The sequence below is a fragment of the Ammospiza caudacuta genome, chromosome 4 (assembly GCF_027887145.1).
Source record: "Ammospiza caudacuta isolate bAmmCau1 chromosome 4, bAmmCau1.pri, whole genome shotgun sequence".
In the NCBI taxonomy this organism is placed as follows: Eukaryota; Metazoa; Chordata; class Aves; order Passeriformes; family Passerellidae; genus Ammospiza; species Ammospiza caudacuta.
The window spans coordinates 46,881,494-46,896,732 of NC_080596.1; the positions used below are offsets into that span (position 1 = coordinate 46,881,494).

Sequence of the window (15,239 nt, forward strand, 5' to 3'; positions counted from 1 at the left end):
GTACCCTGTTCCCCTAGATGGTAGAAGGCTGAGGCTTAGCTCTCATGATGGGGGAGAATCTAATATTGTATATTCCTAGGCTACAGAACTTTATGACAGTAGGAACAAAATGGAGGTGGAGCTGAAAGGATTCCAGGCTATATTAAAAATTCACTAATGTGCCAAGAAATCTGTTCTGAACTTAAAAAGCATCCCTCAAGCAAGAGGCAGAAGACAGTTACATTATTCCTTTAGCTTACCATCAGGCCAAATTTATGCTAGAGAACTCTGTTAAAGGCTTTGATTTTTTCTAGTCAGAAAAGCAGCTGGATAATACACAGGAAAACAGTACTCCACCTTTACTTCTTCAAGGTAAAATTCTAGTGTGAACTTAATGTAAGAAACTGCAACTGAAATATAATTGCAGGAAACCACCAACTATTTAGCACAAAGTCAGATAATGGCACAGCCATTTCAGCATGCAGGTGCACCATCAAGGGGTAACTAGTCATGAAAGTTAAGTATTCAGGTGATAAAGGAGGGGAGAAATTGCTTTAAAGATCTTGGGGATTTTCTTTGTATATATTTTTGTGACTTGAGAAAAAATATTCAGCAACTTACATAGCTGATATTATATATTTAAAGAAAAATGCAAACTACCGAGAAGGCTGCTGCAGTTTGATACCCATCAATCTTTATTCAGACTGGCCCGATTACTTTTAAAAACACCATTAAGCAGACACACACTGCCATCTTGTGAGCATCTCTAACACAGCTGCAGGCTGATTTCAGAGGAGAGGAAAAAGAGTTGCTTGGAGCAAGTAACTTAATACAGTACAAAACATATACAGACTTAAAAAATGCTGCACTGAATGCTTTGTCAATGGTATATTATATAATAGAGATACACAGAGCAAAGCTAAAGTATTTTATTAATAATTTATTGTCAGTAAGAAAGACTGGCTAATGGTAATTTTCAGTAAAAACCTTTACAAGACCATTGGATCACAAATATACAGACACTATAAAAACTGTGTCATGGTGGTTTTGGTTCTAAACTGGTATGCAGAGGGTCCCCAACACACTTTCCAAGAAGGGAAAAAATGTTTACAGTTCTAAAATACAGCAACCCATTTAAGACATTTCCATATAGCTGACCCAGAAAAATATCAGACCTAATGTATGTACAATTGAAATTGTGTGAATATGTTGAATGTTTTACAATGAAATGTCAAACCTTAGTTTTTCAGGGGAATACATACAGTGATGCCCTGATTATAATAAGTCAGGGTGCTCATTTTTAATGGCACACTAACACCACTAGTTTCAGTGGAAAACAAATTCACAAAATATCTACAAAACCTAGTTAAAACTATTAAAATCAAAACTGTACATAAAATTTACAAAAAATAGGAGAAAATTAATTGCATTAGAACTATATAAATATACGCATCATGCTAACATGGAGAAGTGGTATGTGATTTTTTTTAACATAGAAAATGTAAGTACATAAAGGATGTTCAGAAATGGCACAGCCAGTGGAAATCTTAGAACTTTCCAAATACAGGAGGTCAGGAAATGGAAAGAGGTTCATTTAGTGAAATGAATTGCATGATCCAATGCTGCCATGCCAGTTTAGCTCACTGAAACAAAAGCATTCACCGTGGTTGGGAAAAAAAAAAAAAGGAAAAAATAAAAAAGCTCTTGAAAATTGTTCTAGATTTGTTAAAGTTTGTTAAGAGTCCAGGCACTTTTGTTGAGTGTGTCAGACTTCTGTATGTTGCTGGGAATCAAGCGGAGGAATTTTCACATCTTCGAAGTGAGCATCGTCTCCACTCTCATAGTCACTCATCATGACTTCAGACTCCATTTCACAGCATGCCGACACATCCGAGCAGGAGGCTGTGGAAGCGTACACAGACATGGACATGTTGTCTGCAGGGGGTGCCTCAAAGTCTGGACTGAACCCCAGCGAGTACGGAGCGTACGGCTCTCTGTAGCTGCCGCCACCGCCGGGGGCGGTCTGAGGTTCTGACATGTCTGCAGGGTAGTGATGGGGAAGGTACTGGTTAAGGTTAAATCTCTGCCTGCTCCTGGCGGAAGAACCCAAGCTACCTACGGCTGGCATGTCTCTGGGCGGCTGTATTGACTCAAACTGGTCGCTGTATTCAGGTGGTAATGGTGGAAGCTCATCAGGTGCATGGAAATCATCAGGTGGAGGTGGAAAATCGCTCTCTATGTCATAACCACCAGGGTAATAGTCTGTATCGATGGCATTTGGATCTGTGTAGAGGGGAGCTGACTCCTCCACCACTTCGTAATTTGGATACTCTTGGATACCTGGCAACTGAACACTTGGCATCCAATCTGATGTATCCCAGTGATAACCTGAAAAGTTAATTAAAGAAAAAAATAGTATTATTGTCTTGTATTCAAGTCAGTCTGAACTGAGAAGTCAACACATGTATTAAGACAATGCAGTCACTGTGATTAGGACACCACTTGTTAATCAGCAGTTTGCCCTGGTTGCACAAAGACATTCAACACAACTTCACTTTATGCCATGCATGAGATAGTGCGTCATTCACAACTTGAACTTTTACATTTTCCCACACATCACACCTAACATGGGAAGAGCTGTAGTCACCTATGGAATGTGCTGTCACAATACATAGTTGTTCAATGGATAGCAAAGAATCAACACCCTACCTGGTGCAGCTAAATACTTAATTGTTGCTGAGTAATTACTTAGGGTCATAACAATGGCCTGTTTTTCTTAAGAATATAGTTAGCATATATAAATCTTTCTTAGATAAAAGAAGCAATTTCTATTTGGTAAAGTATTTCAGACCATTTAAAGTGACTGCTGCTCAAGCACATCATAAAGTTAGTTTCACAAAATGCTGTTAGCTCTACAGGAACACCTCTGACAAAAATCTTACGTTATTAGTAAAGACATTCCACATTCAACTACAAGAACAAACCAGGAAAATCAAGCTTAATCATGCAAAAATGACTGGACTTGATCCTCTCTTGCAAGCTCCCTTTGAATAAGTTTGTATTTGCTGGAAACTAGATATAAACCTAAACTAACTAAAAACCAATAATTTCTCTCATCTAAACACCAATAAAAAAATACAATGTTGTGATATAGTGCAAATATAGTAAAAAGAAATCACTGCAGACAAATGCACAGCAAGCAACTGATACTAAGTCTGTGTTAAAACCAAATATTAACAGAAATTTTGGTGAACATCAATGAACTGCATGCAGAAGTCACCTCTTGAATTGCTGAGGTCAGGAACAGCAAAAGATTCTTTAGATGGCAGAATAAGAAGAAAAAGGAGAAAACATCTGTAGTTAGGAATCAAATAGTAGAACCAATATGAAGACAAACAATGACTAGTCACTATGACATTCACGCTGTTTTTGTCCAGTTTAATTAGCAATACTAAAGTGTTTTTTGTTTTTTTTTTTTCTCCTGAGCTCATTATTTGTTAAGACTTGAACTGTAGGACAGCTACTGAATTCACGTAAAGCCCATCTGGGACATGGCTGTCTTGTGGTAAAATCTGCAGTCTGGAGTTTACTGAAATTCTTGTATCAGTATATACTGATCAGTATATACAGGACTTCTGCTACACAAGGTAGTGGGACTTGACCTGATTTTTTCTTTCCTTGTATCTACCCTTGTGTTTTCATACAGGGATCCATCTATTGGTGCTTACACTTAGAAGTATCTCTTGAGTATCAGGGTAACTCTTCCTTTAGTGTCTGGCTTCCATACATAAGCACTGGGAAACCGTCCTCCCCCTTTGTACAGCAATTCCAAGAACTCACACTCAGCAGAGAACTGCCCTGACAAATATTAAACCTTTCTCTATTCAGGAATCTATATTCCCTATTAAAGGCTCTATGGATGAGTGATGCCTATCCTAATGGCAGAATCCTCTCCTAAGAATTCATACTTTCATCTGTTGGAAGAATGAAGGGACAGAGGATTCTTCAGAGAGAAGTTCCTTTATTTTTAAGCTTGCCTAGCCCAGACACACTGTTCAGACTAATGGAGATGTCAGTCTGAGCTCTGAGACTCTTAAAACATCTCTGGCCTCAACTCCAGGAGAAGGTTCTGATCCTTAGTCCACTTAGAAGAGAACATTCTTTATTTTTCCTGGGAAATTGGGTGCAAAACTAAAGCCAATAGGCATTATGATTTAGAGCACTTTCACCAAGGAATGGAGACATCTAGGTTTTCCTCTTCTTCTGAGGCAAAGACCCTTTAAAGTAAATAGCAGAAACACAAACTAGAACTGGACGTGCCCATCTTTATGTGACAATCTGCTGGATTGGAGCTGTATTTTCTCTTGCGCTCAGCATTGCTACAGCCTGAGGAACAGTGCAGAGAATACAGGCCCAAAACTGTCCCACATGAAATTAGCTACAGTTCATGCTTCCAGGACGCCTGTTGGACAGAAACACTTGGGGACACTAAAGGTAGGGACCATCTGTCCCAGAACATGCTCTTGCTGCAGGCTTGAGTAAGGATCTCTGCTGCTTGAACTGGCACCCTCCCTGAGGGTGCTCAAAAGCAGAACTCCTTACCTAAGATGCTTATTAAGAGGAAATGCTTATTAAGAGCAGAAACTCTCAAATGTTAAGAAGCAGCTGGAGTAGGACATATTTAATCTCTCGACAATTGCAACACACACAATGTCTGTATTTATCTTAGGGTGATACTAAAACACCAGGCAATATTTTTATCTTTGACTTGAAAACTACATCTATAACTTTCAGATTCTACCAATTAAAATCTTAGAGAAAATCTTAGTCAGTAATTAAATATTTCCCCTGGTATATCTGGCCTCTTTTAGTCCTGTAATTCTCCCATTCCCAAGTACTGTGCATTGCAATTTTTTTTGCACAGAGGGCTATTGTCTATAGGTACACATTAATGAAATGGCACCCTCATTAATGAAATACTCTCAAGTAATTGGAAGTTCTTGTATTTGTCTACTTTTTGTGTGCCTGTGTAAATTAAAAAGGGCACACTTCAGATAACAAACCAAAGTGAAACTTCAGCTACTCTAATAGATTTTATGTTCTTACAATGGCTTCATTTTAAGTAGGACTTAGTAAAAAACATTATGTTTCCCAGTCTGTATTTTGAAATAGGAAGCATAGACTGGATCTATTTCAGAAGAAACCTCTGCAAACTCATGGTCATGGAGTGAATAATTTGCCTTTTACTGGAACTTACTTAAAGTAGTATTTAGTCAATTGAAACAACAGTTAGCATTTGTATAGACTCACTGGCACTTTTATTACTCTTATTATTTTGTAAAGAGTTTGTATCTCCCAGAGTGGTTAGTTTTTAAATGTTAGCAGAAATAAAATAACACACCATTGAAAATGCCTACCTTCTAACTTCCAAATACATACTACACACACACACACACATATACATGTGTATGTACATATACCCAAATGCACATTTTAGGTACTGTTGTAAGGCTGCATAGTAACAAGATAGCTAAACTGAGGAGGATGTATATGCCTACATATCTCAGATGCAGACAGAACTATTTTTTTTCTACTTAAGAGACAGATTGATCTGAAGACCAAGGAAGTGAGTACTGATACCAGACCATTTTGATTCTGATCAGCCGGACAAGGTGTCAACAGGTGCGGGTGGGAGAAGCAAAGGAAGCAGAGGCTGCTGTTTCATCTACAGTACTGCATGTATTTGCCTTTGATGTTGTCTCAATTCTTCTGGCAGCTTTAGTATTAATATTTTCAGAAGAGAGTAAGCACCCAGATCTTTTTATGCCAATCCCTTTTTTCCCCAAGAAAATACACTTTGAAACCTGTTGACAAGGCATTTACAGCATACTCAAGAAAACATTAACAGATCTACAAGATAAATATATTTTTTGCTATAACTTATGAGAAAGTCTAAGTAAATAATATTCTATAACTCACATCTGGCTAGGACTACATTACTAGAAGACAATGTAAGACAACAAACGTGCATTATGCTGCCAAAGCAGTAAATAAATATGAAAACATGTATATACCTTCTTTTTCCACCGAGTCAACGACAGCATTGACAAGGTGTATTACAGTCACTACGGAAGCTTGTAAAAGGTATAAAAGGAGCAAATTAAAACAAACCTATAGTTAGTATCACTTTAAACAGCAGACACATACACATAAAAACCCCCATCAACACTGTGAAATTGCAGTTTGTTACTGTTTTATAGAGCAACATTATTAGTGTACATGCACATTCACTCTCAATCTAGAGAGTAGTGGCATGTAACACATAAAACACATATCTAAAGCTCAATTTTATTATTGCTAAACATACAAAAGTAACTACTCATGAAGTACATTTTGTATGAGGACAAGGCTGCTAAAGTTGTTTTAGAATTTCTGAAATGTTGCCTAAATATACTCATTTGCATCATACTTTATCTATATAGCAACAAACTAGACTTTTCTCAAGGCTTGTGTTGAGTGAATTAAGGATTATTGCATTAGACTTCTCCCTTAAAGATGTAAACTATGTTGCCTCCCTACCAATGAAAGATACGGAAAAGAAATTTTCCCTGAAATGAACTAAAAGGATAGAATATGAAAAATACCTACTGAAAATTTCTGTTACTCATCTACTTAAGTTTTGTATAAAGTAGAGATACCACAGTAGGAATACCAAATTCAGGCTGTTACATACTTATTTTAAAAAAACCAAACTTGAATGTAGTTTTTATGTCTTCACTTTCCCTCAAGATAGTTTTGGAATGGAGAAGGATTTATTCTTATAAGGTAAAAATGAAGTAAGCACATGCAACTGTTTTGCACAGCTCAGGGATTAAATATCAAGCTATTAAATTCTCAATCTACCAAAATGGAAGGAAGGAACAGTATCTATGATGCTACAGCTATTTCTCTTAAAATGATGTATTAATGAGTAATCAACACATGACAGAAAATGGGAAAAAGAATATACTAGACATATAAGACAGTGAGGAGGGGAGAACAACATGTACAACACGACACTTAAAACCACAGGAAAAGAAGTTGCAAGTTGGCATCAGGTCTACTGATAAAATGATGAGGACTGCAAGCATACCATTTTACTTTCACCAATCATTAAACCAGATAGTTTTCTTTCATGCTGTTAATAACAAATCACTCTACTTCATAAAGAAGCAGAATGTTCTTTATTCCTAAGCTAAAGGAATTTCAAGTTCTTTTTTACCAGGCAGAGACAAAAGCAGAAAGTGGAATAAAGAATCAAAGCACACCTTAACTTAGCAAATTAAGTTATGAGAAAACTGTGGCTTTGTCCAATCAGTATGACATGCTTCTGAATACATAGATGCATTCATATCAACTACAAAAGCATCTGTCATAACAATGGAAAAAGACATCCAATTAATAATAATCCAACCCACAAGTATGTCTGCTGATTATATTTTGATGGACTTGAGATGTGATCAAAATATTCATATTTTTATATTGGCTTTTTTCAATGTATGAAATGTTTTTATGAATTCATTTCAATCATGGTGAAAGCCAAATATACTGTTCTATTATAACAAAACTCCTTTTTGTGAAGTTTCCTTCATTACTAAAGGAATCAAACTTACAAGCAGTCCCTTAAACTCTGCTCTCACTCAGAACTGATCTGATCCATATGGGAGCTGAGGTCGCAGCAAGAAAAAGAGAAGGAAACAAATGAAACTGTAACACCAGAAAGCTTTTTACTGAGAGCTGAACAGCAAAGTGAAAGTTATATTTGTGCAGAGGCCATTTTTTAAAATTCACTGTATTCTTGCATAAGATGATAACTAAGGATAACCTAGAAGAGTTTACCAAATTCTAATACGTTTTAAACACAAGGCTCTGAGCAACTTGAGCTGCATTTTCACTGTAATATTCTAACAGCAGAATGATTATAACTTTAAAGTAAAGTAATTAACAGCTGGCATAGAGATAGGTAAAATATTTTTTTTTAAATTAACAGATTTGGGCATTAACATAAGTAAATGCAAATATATATTAAATAAGCTACTATTTAATATATATTCAATATATGTAAATCCTATTGTTACTAAGAGATACAGATGCAAAGACAGAACAAATGAACATCAGCAGCAGTACAGAATGGTTGCATTTTACGTACCATTGTCATCACAGGATTCAGACTGGAAGGAGCTGAGAGACTGGACCTCAGACATGCTTTCTCTTGCACTGTAAGTATGGGAGTTCTTTTCATCCAGAGGCTTCTTAGAAAGGCAGGGGTCAAGATCTACTACTTTAGCTGAAAGAAAAAGTTTCGAGTGAGACAATGAATAGATTCTAGCTTAAAGAATCAATACTATTTAAAGTTGAAGTCTCCACATTTTTACAAAACTTAGTAGAGCATGAAGGTTGATCAGAGACAAAGCCCAGTGAAGACATAATGCCTTTTGTACTCTAAGAAGTGTAGACAGAGACTTTGTACTCATAATAAAATTGTACCAGCATACCCATTTAACAGGAAAGTAAAAACAGGAATGTCTCTTACTGTCATAGTCAAAATCCCAGCTGGGTTTCTGTATTGAATCACTGTCTGAAGGTGAGTTGGAGGGAGGTGGAGGTGGCAAGTTTGGCGCAACACTGCAAACAGCTACAGCTTTCCGGTGACCATGTACAGAATCTGGGTTAAAAGTACTAAACTCAGGGTGCTCAGGGATAGCAGACCCTTCAAAAGAATTCCTGTCAAGATTGTTCCTGGAGTCGCTTGGAATGCTTGGAGTGTATGAAATGGGACGAACAGGAACCTGTGGTGGGATGTCAGAATAGATGTTCTTATTCAATTTTGCATCAAAACACGGTCTTTGCAAGAAGGCTGTCGTAGCTCCCAGTTGCTTGTCTTCAGGTTCGGGCTGGTGCTTCTTCTTCCTACTAACCACTTTGCGGCAAACAACAAAAATCACAACTAACAAGAAGATTCCTGCGACGAAAACAATAATCCCAATCACTTCAGCTAAGCCAATGTTCCAAGATGTCGAAACATATTTATTGAGAACAATGTCTGTGCAGTGTTTGCCTCCAAATCCACGACTACAGTTGCAGTGGTATGAACCATAAGTATTCTCACAAAGGGCACCATTGAGACATGGGTTTTCTATGCATTCATCGACATCAGTCAGGCACCTATCAGAAACAGAGCACAGCAGTGATGTTTAGTTTACATCAGCAGTCTTTGTTGTAATCTTGTTCTCAACAATTTTAGATCTGTTTATTATAAGGTACTGCACACTAACATGCATTTTACTGTTTTATCAACATCCCAGACTTCAACCAGTTTGAACTGTTAATCTCTTAATTAATACTACTACAATTCAACATATGTGGAATGCTACCTACCTTTCTCCACGAAAGCCTGCTTCACACTCACAAACAGGTCCATCCAAACTGTCAATACACTTGCCACTGTTTTTGCAAGGATTGTCTTTGCAATATGGACCCAGCTGGCATCTGCAAAGGCAAAACAAACAAAACCAGCGGAACATTACCTTAACTGCAAGCAATTTCATAATGTGGGATACAGAGCTGTAACACAGGGGCTGCTGTTAACTTCAGCCAGCTCCAGTATGTCTCAAATCTGAGCTTAAAGTAGGAAACACATTAAAAAAAAAAAACAGAAAAAGTGTTACATTTATATCCTGTTTTCCAAGGGGTTCATTGATACAATGAACCATAGAAACATACCTTTGACCTGTATATTGTCCTCGGCACTGGCAGATGAAATCATCACTGACTGGGATGCAAGTCCCACCATAAAGGCAGGGGTTGGAGGCACATGGGTTGACACTTACATCGCAGTGAGTTCCCATAAACAAAGGTGCACACTTGCAGTAGTAACCTGAAATCAAATACAGTCTTTTTGAAAGGTGCACACAGCTTTACTGGATTTGAGATAAAATCCTCCCTGCCCACCCACAGATTTAAGATAAATTCCTCCCTACCCACCAAGCTGCTACATGAAAGAAAGGATGGGAAAAAATAGAAATGTTTTTATCGAAAGGTGAGGCAAAGACTAACAGTAAGAGTTTTCTTAAACATTTTTCTCACAAAACACAAGTTGTCCCAATGATTTCAGAATCTTCAAAGAAAAACTCCAAAGTAGGCTGTTAAGAGGATGGACCTTAGATGTTAGCACTGAAGATTAAATTCCCACTTTGGCAGATGGACTTTGTCTACCTCATATCCCCAAGCAGTTGAATCTACAAAGCACACACAGCCTTCCTACCTATTCAACAACTGAATTTCTACAACTCTGGGAAACCAAGAATTATGCACGAAGTTGTTTCATCCCTCAAAGCAGAGAAGTTGAAAAGCAGTTTTGAAAGCTAAAAGCAGAAGAATAAAGAGCAGCTTACCTCCATTTGACAGTGCGTTGCAGATGCCTCCATTCTGACAGGGGCTGCTCGAACATCCATCTGTGGCAGTCAGCAAGCACCCAGGAGTGACATCTACAGATTCCTCCATGTGTGCATAACTTCGTGGCTTGCTGTTTAGGGGCAGCTCTTGTCCATTTAGTACAATGGAATCCATACAGCCTCTGAAACCATTGCTAACCTGAGGACTTCTACCATGTCTTGTACCTTGCTGACGAATATGACCACCAAAGAACACGTGATTGTCCAGGTTGAGTGTCCTAAGTGTACCAGGAGCAGTACCAGATGCAGTATGCACCCTGTCCAGAACAAGTCGCGCATAGTTTCCATCCACCTCAAGAGACACGGAATGCCACTGGCCATCGTTTATCTGAGTGCTCTGAACAGAGACAATCCCGGGTCCACTGCCACAATCAAATTTATATTGCAGTCTTCCATGATGGATCTACAGAGGAAAGCCACAATATCAATAAATGGTCTGCACACTTAAAGAGTTTAAAATATTGATGCCTATAAAAGTTTATGTTTGCTGGAAATGTACACTTTGTACATTTTGTTCCTCTAGTAAAGCAATCACAGATCATAATCAAAATATTACAATACTTCAATACCTTTCATCTTGTGTTTTAAGTAACTTTTCCTGTATGAACTAAACTATTATAAGCAAATAAATTTAAAGCTGTTTAAAATATATGATTCAGGAACCTTTGTTTGTTTACAAATGTAAAAATTTCTGTACAAATTTTTCACCTGGATGTGTAACACACCCTACCTACCTTTAAAGCAATTTTCAGTTACAACCATTCTACATAGATGTTATGACTCAATCTTTTAATCTGACACAAAAATAGTAAGAAGATGGTACAAAGAAAGGAGGAGATATGCACTAGAAGATTTTAATATACCTCTAAGATACTGTAGTCTGTTCCTCGAGCATACATAACAACTGCATGAGCAGAGTAAGTTCTAAGTCTCATTGTCAGCTTCATTTCCTCTTTGTTCTCATTTTCCATGAGACGATATTTCACATAGCTGCTCCCAGTAAATGTCACAGCGGAGCCAGCTGATGCTTAGGAATACAGAAAAGCATAAAAAGTATTAGCACAGGACTGGAATAAAATTTATACTTGATTGAAAGTAATATAGTTTTAGAGAGTTTTTTAAAGTTAATTCCTTACCAGGACATTGTCCAGCTTTGCTGTCTTGGCAAACACAGGTGTATTTTCCTTCCTTTGGATCTCCTAAACATTCAGTACCTTCAGGACATGGATTCCCTTCACACACACTGCTTACCAGGGGGCATTTCCCTTCTGTGAAACCAAATCCATTATTTCTTTTTTGTTGGTGATTATGGTATTTTGTGAAAAGAGACTGCTAAGTACAGTAGGTTAAAATGCCCCAAATGATATTTCTGACTATCAGACAAGGAAGTGAATAACAGTTATGGGGCATGACTGGCACAGACATTCTATTCTAGACAAAGAGTATATAGAGTGGCAGATGCTCAGCCTTATTTTGATTACTCAATTCAATTGGTAAAATTGGGAAACTGGTGTTGTGGTTTAAGGTTTACCATTGGAATCATTCACCACAAAAATTCAACATGTAGCTATAAGCACGGACAGAGTAGGTAGGGGAGAGCAGAGAAAAACATGTCTGTATTTAAGAAAGGAAAAGGAATGGGAAAAGGAATGTGCTTTAAATATTTACTTCCTATGTGCAAGTTCACCCAGCAAGGTTAAGTCCTGATTTTAAAAAGCGATGTTTTTTTACTCAGAGATAATGATAAATTAACCTTCTGTCAGAAATCTTTGTACTTACATATATTTTAATAAATATTTATCTCCCACATTACCCTCTCGTTCCAAAACAAGTTTGGAAACTGTGTGGGCTACTCCGCTAAGCAAAAACAAGGAAGTATTCAGGTACTTTGCAGGAACTTACTTTTGTGAACACAAGACTGAAAATGGTCATCAAAATAGGATAGGCAACAACAACAAAAAATTTACTTATTTCATAAAATGGAAAATGAAGGTGTAGCTATAAAGAAAATACATACCCACTCCTATAAACTTGTATTATGTAAATTCTTGAAATGAGGTAATGAGATAAGAAAGAATTACTCCTTACTACAAATAAAATTAGGCAAAGTATAGAGAGAGTTACCGAATATTCCTGATCTTGTTCTGTAATATAAATTTCCATCTGAGGACTACTGGTGTTTAAAACCAGAACAATCTTTTCAAGGATACAATTTCCTTTACTGTGTTTCTTACCTTTACAAAGGCAAACTGCTGTTCTGTGATGACGGGGAGTGACGAAGCTCAGCCTGGCTGTGCTGTGTGTTGACATGGTGTTCTCATCCACTGTTACTTTTTCTTCACAAAATTTCAAAGGACAATCAAGGCCGGCACAGAGCTTATGAAACACATCAATTATCCGGACACCTAAAATCTCCTCTAGGTCAGGCACAGAAGAGTTTATCTTGTGGAGCAAAATTCTCATTGGGTGGTGAGAGCTACCAGACTTTTCAATATTCAGGAGGACATCCAGATTAGAAGGAGGCTCAGAAGGCTGCAAACTAACAATCTGGATGTCATTTCTCCTCACGCCCAAGATGTTTCTCAATGCTCTCTGGAAATTGCGCCAGTAATCACCGATGAATTCTTCAGGGGACAGGTTTGCAAAGCGTATTGCGATACTGTGATTTAATACCTCTTGTGTGATTTGTCTGATGTGTACAGTAATATCAGCTGCAGCTGTAAATTTTCCATCTGTAACAGTGACATTTAGGAGGTACTGTCCTACATCTAACCTTTTGTGTGCTATTAGTTTGCCACCAGTACTGGAAACAGAGAACAGGGATTCCATTTTGGGGTCCAGACTGTATGTCAAGGTATCATAAACATCTTGATCGGTTGCGTGAATTTTCCCAATGACACCACCTGAATATTCTTCCCCAAAGGCTGTGATAAAGATTTCCAGAGGCAGTATTGCTGGAGAATAAATGCTTTCCTCAATAACTCTAATATCAATGTAAGTCAAAGATGACAACGGTGGTTTTCCATTATCTGACACCTAAAGGAAAGATAAGGACAAATTTACATTTTTGCTTCATCTCAAAGTCTACTGCAGATATTTATCCTGTATATAGTTGAGCTGTATTTTTGTGCCCACAAAAACCCCATCAAGAAGTCCTACAGTAAAATGCTTTACATAAATTCTGTAACACAATTCCTAACATAGAAGTTAATGCTGAAAATTTAAAAAGCTTATATAAGCAGGCACACACAAACATGTTTTCATTTCTCCCAAGATTAAAAGCCTATAGTGCTCTTATTACCTGGAAATGCCAGGAAGCTATTAACACTGGTAGCAAATACAGAGGAAATGCACAGTAGCTGATTTCAGACAGCAGATGGTGCTTGAAGCTTTTTAATATCAAGCACAGAAACACTTTACAAACTTGAAATGAGTCATGCACTAGAAATGTACAACATGCTTCACTACAATAGGAGATAATCTGGAAGACAAAGTAAATGTACCGTGCTAAATGGAACTTCAAAAGGAAAAAAATGCATGTAGAAAGTTAATTATGTTGCCTTTCATGATTTTTGGTCACAGGAAAACAAGAGGTGGGTACCTGTACTGCTATTTGCTTTAGACAGTTAATCAACTGTCTTTAACTGTATCAGCCCAATTCAATTTTAAATCCTTTTTGAACACCCTATTCTCCACCCCTTCTGGACAAAGACATACACTGCTGGTGTACAAGGACAGTAAAAAAAGAAGAGTGAGCTAAGAGCATTCCCTTGGGTTCACGTTTTTCTTTCTATTTCTTACCTCTTATTTCCCACTACTTTTTCCAGAACTCACTCTCAGTTACTGAAAGTGACACTGAAGAAATTAGTTAAAGAAGAATCAGAGATGTGAAGGTACAGAGGGGATATACAGGGCTCAGAAAGTAGAAGATATTCTGCATTGTTTAATAGATTTTGCAATAATTTTACAGAGTACACTTTGAAGATCTATGTGGAGAAGCAGCTTTTGGTTTTTTTTTTAATACAAATTTAAGCAAGAGGAGTAACTCTAGGCACAAGATTATCTGTGGATGGGCACATAAATGTAGCATTTTTAAAAGGTAATGTGTGTCTCCTAGAACTACATGTCCTCATCTGTTTCTGTTAACTCCAAAAGACAGGCATGGCTAGAAACTTGTCCTCCAGTTACCCAAATAAATAACGAGAGCTTGAGCTCAAGTTGGCAAAGTTTTGTTTTGCCTAGATCTCTGCCTGGAAACAAGACAAGGCAGGCAGTTTAGCTACAGAAGAAATGCCAGGGGAAACCAGAAAAGGCTCAAAAAAAACCAGACAAGCAAAATTATAACAAATGGACAGCGAGCAGAAAAGAAGAGCCCCAGGAGAAATGGTTTTTCAATAGTGCAGATATTTAAAAATGTGCTGTGGTTTTAAACTGAAGACTTCAGAGTGTGGCACAAAGGACTGCATGACTCATAGCTGAAGATTTCGCACACTAATGCTGTGAGACATTTGTTAATGGATAATCTATTTCCTTTGGAGAGAGCACAAGCAAATACAACTGGCATGCCCATATAAGGTGACCACTGGGGAAAAAAAAATCCTTATTTCTATTAAAATGACAAAAGTAAAGTCTTTTGGAGGTAGTGGGTGCGTAGAGTGCATATGAGGAAAGTTTGTGTAGTTTAAGTGGGGTTTTTTTAGTTATGAGGTTTTTCAAATGAAAGTATGCCTGTAAATTTAAAAACATCACTACTTCTGCAATCCATTC

General features: G+C 37.4%; 1 protein-coding gene across 1 annotated transcript in view; it reads right to left on the reverse strand.

The window, feature by feature from the left end:
- Positions 1-906: 906 nt before the first annotated feature.
- Positions 907-15,239, reverse strand: part of FAT1 (FAT atypical cadherin 1) — a 94,361-nt gene continuing 80,028 nt past the window's right edge. The window contains exons 18-28 of the mRNA XM_058803051.1: positions 12,707-13,508; positions 11,609-11,740; positions 11,336-11,499; positions 10,413-10,875; positions 9,742-9,895; positions 9,397-9,507; positions 8,552-9,183; positions 8,168-8,305; positions 6,054-6,113; positions 3,260-3,295; positions 907-2,367 (exon numbers count right to left, since the gene is read on the reverse strand). Coding sequence (XP_058659034.1) covers positions 1,745-2,367; positions 3,260-3,295; positions 6,054-6,113; positions 8,168-8,305; positions 8,552-9,183; positions 9,397-9,507; positions 9,742-9,895; positions 10,413-10,875; positions 11,336-11,499; positions 11,609-11,740; positions 12,707-13,508 — 3,315 coding nt within the window. The 3' untranslated portion in view covers positions 907-1,744. The remainder of the gene's footprint in view (positions 2,368-3,259; positions 3,296-6,053; positions 6,114-8,167; positions 8,306-8,551; positions 9,184-9,396; positions 9,508-9,741; positions 9,896-10,412; positions 10,876-11,335; positions 11,500-11,608; positions 11,741-12,706; positions 13,509-15,239) is intronic.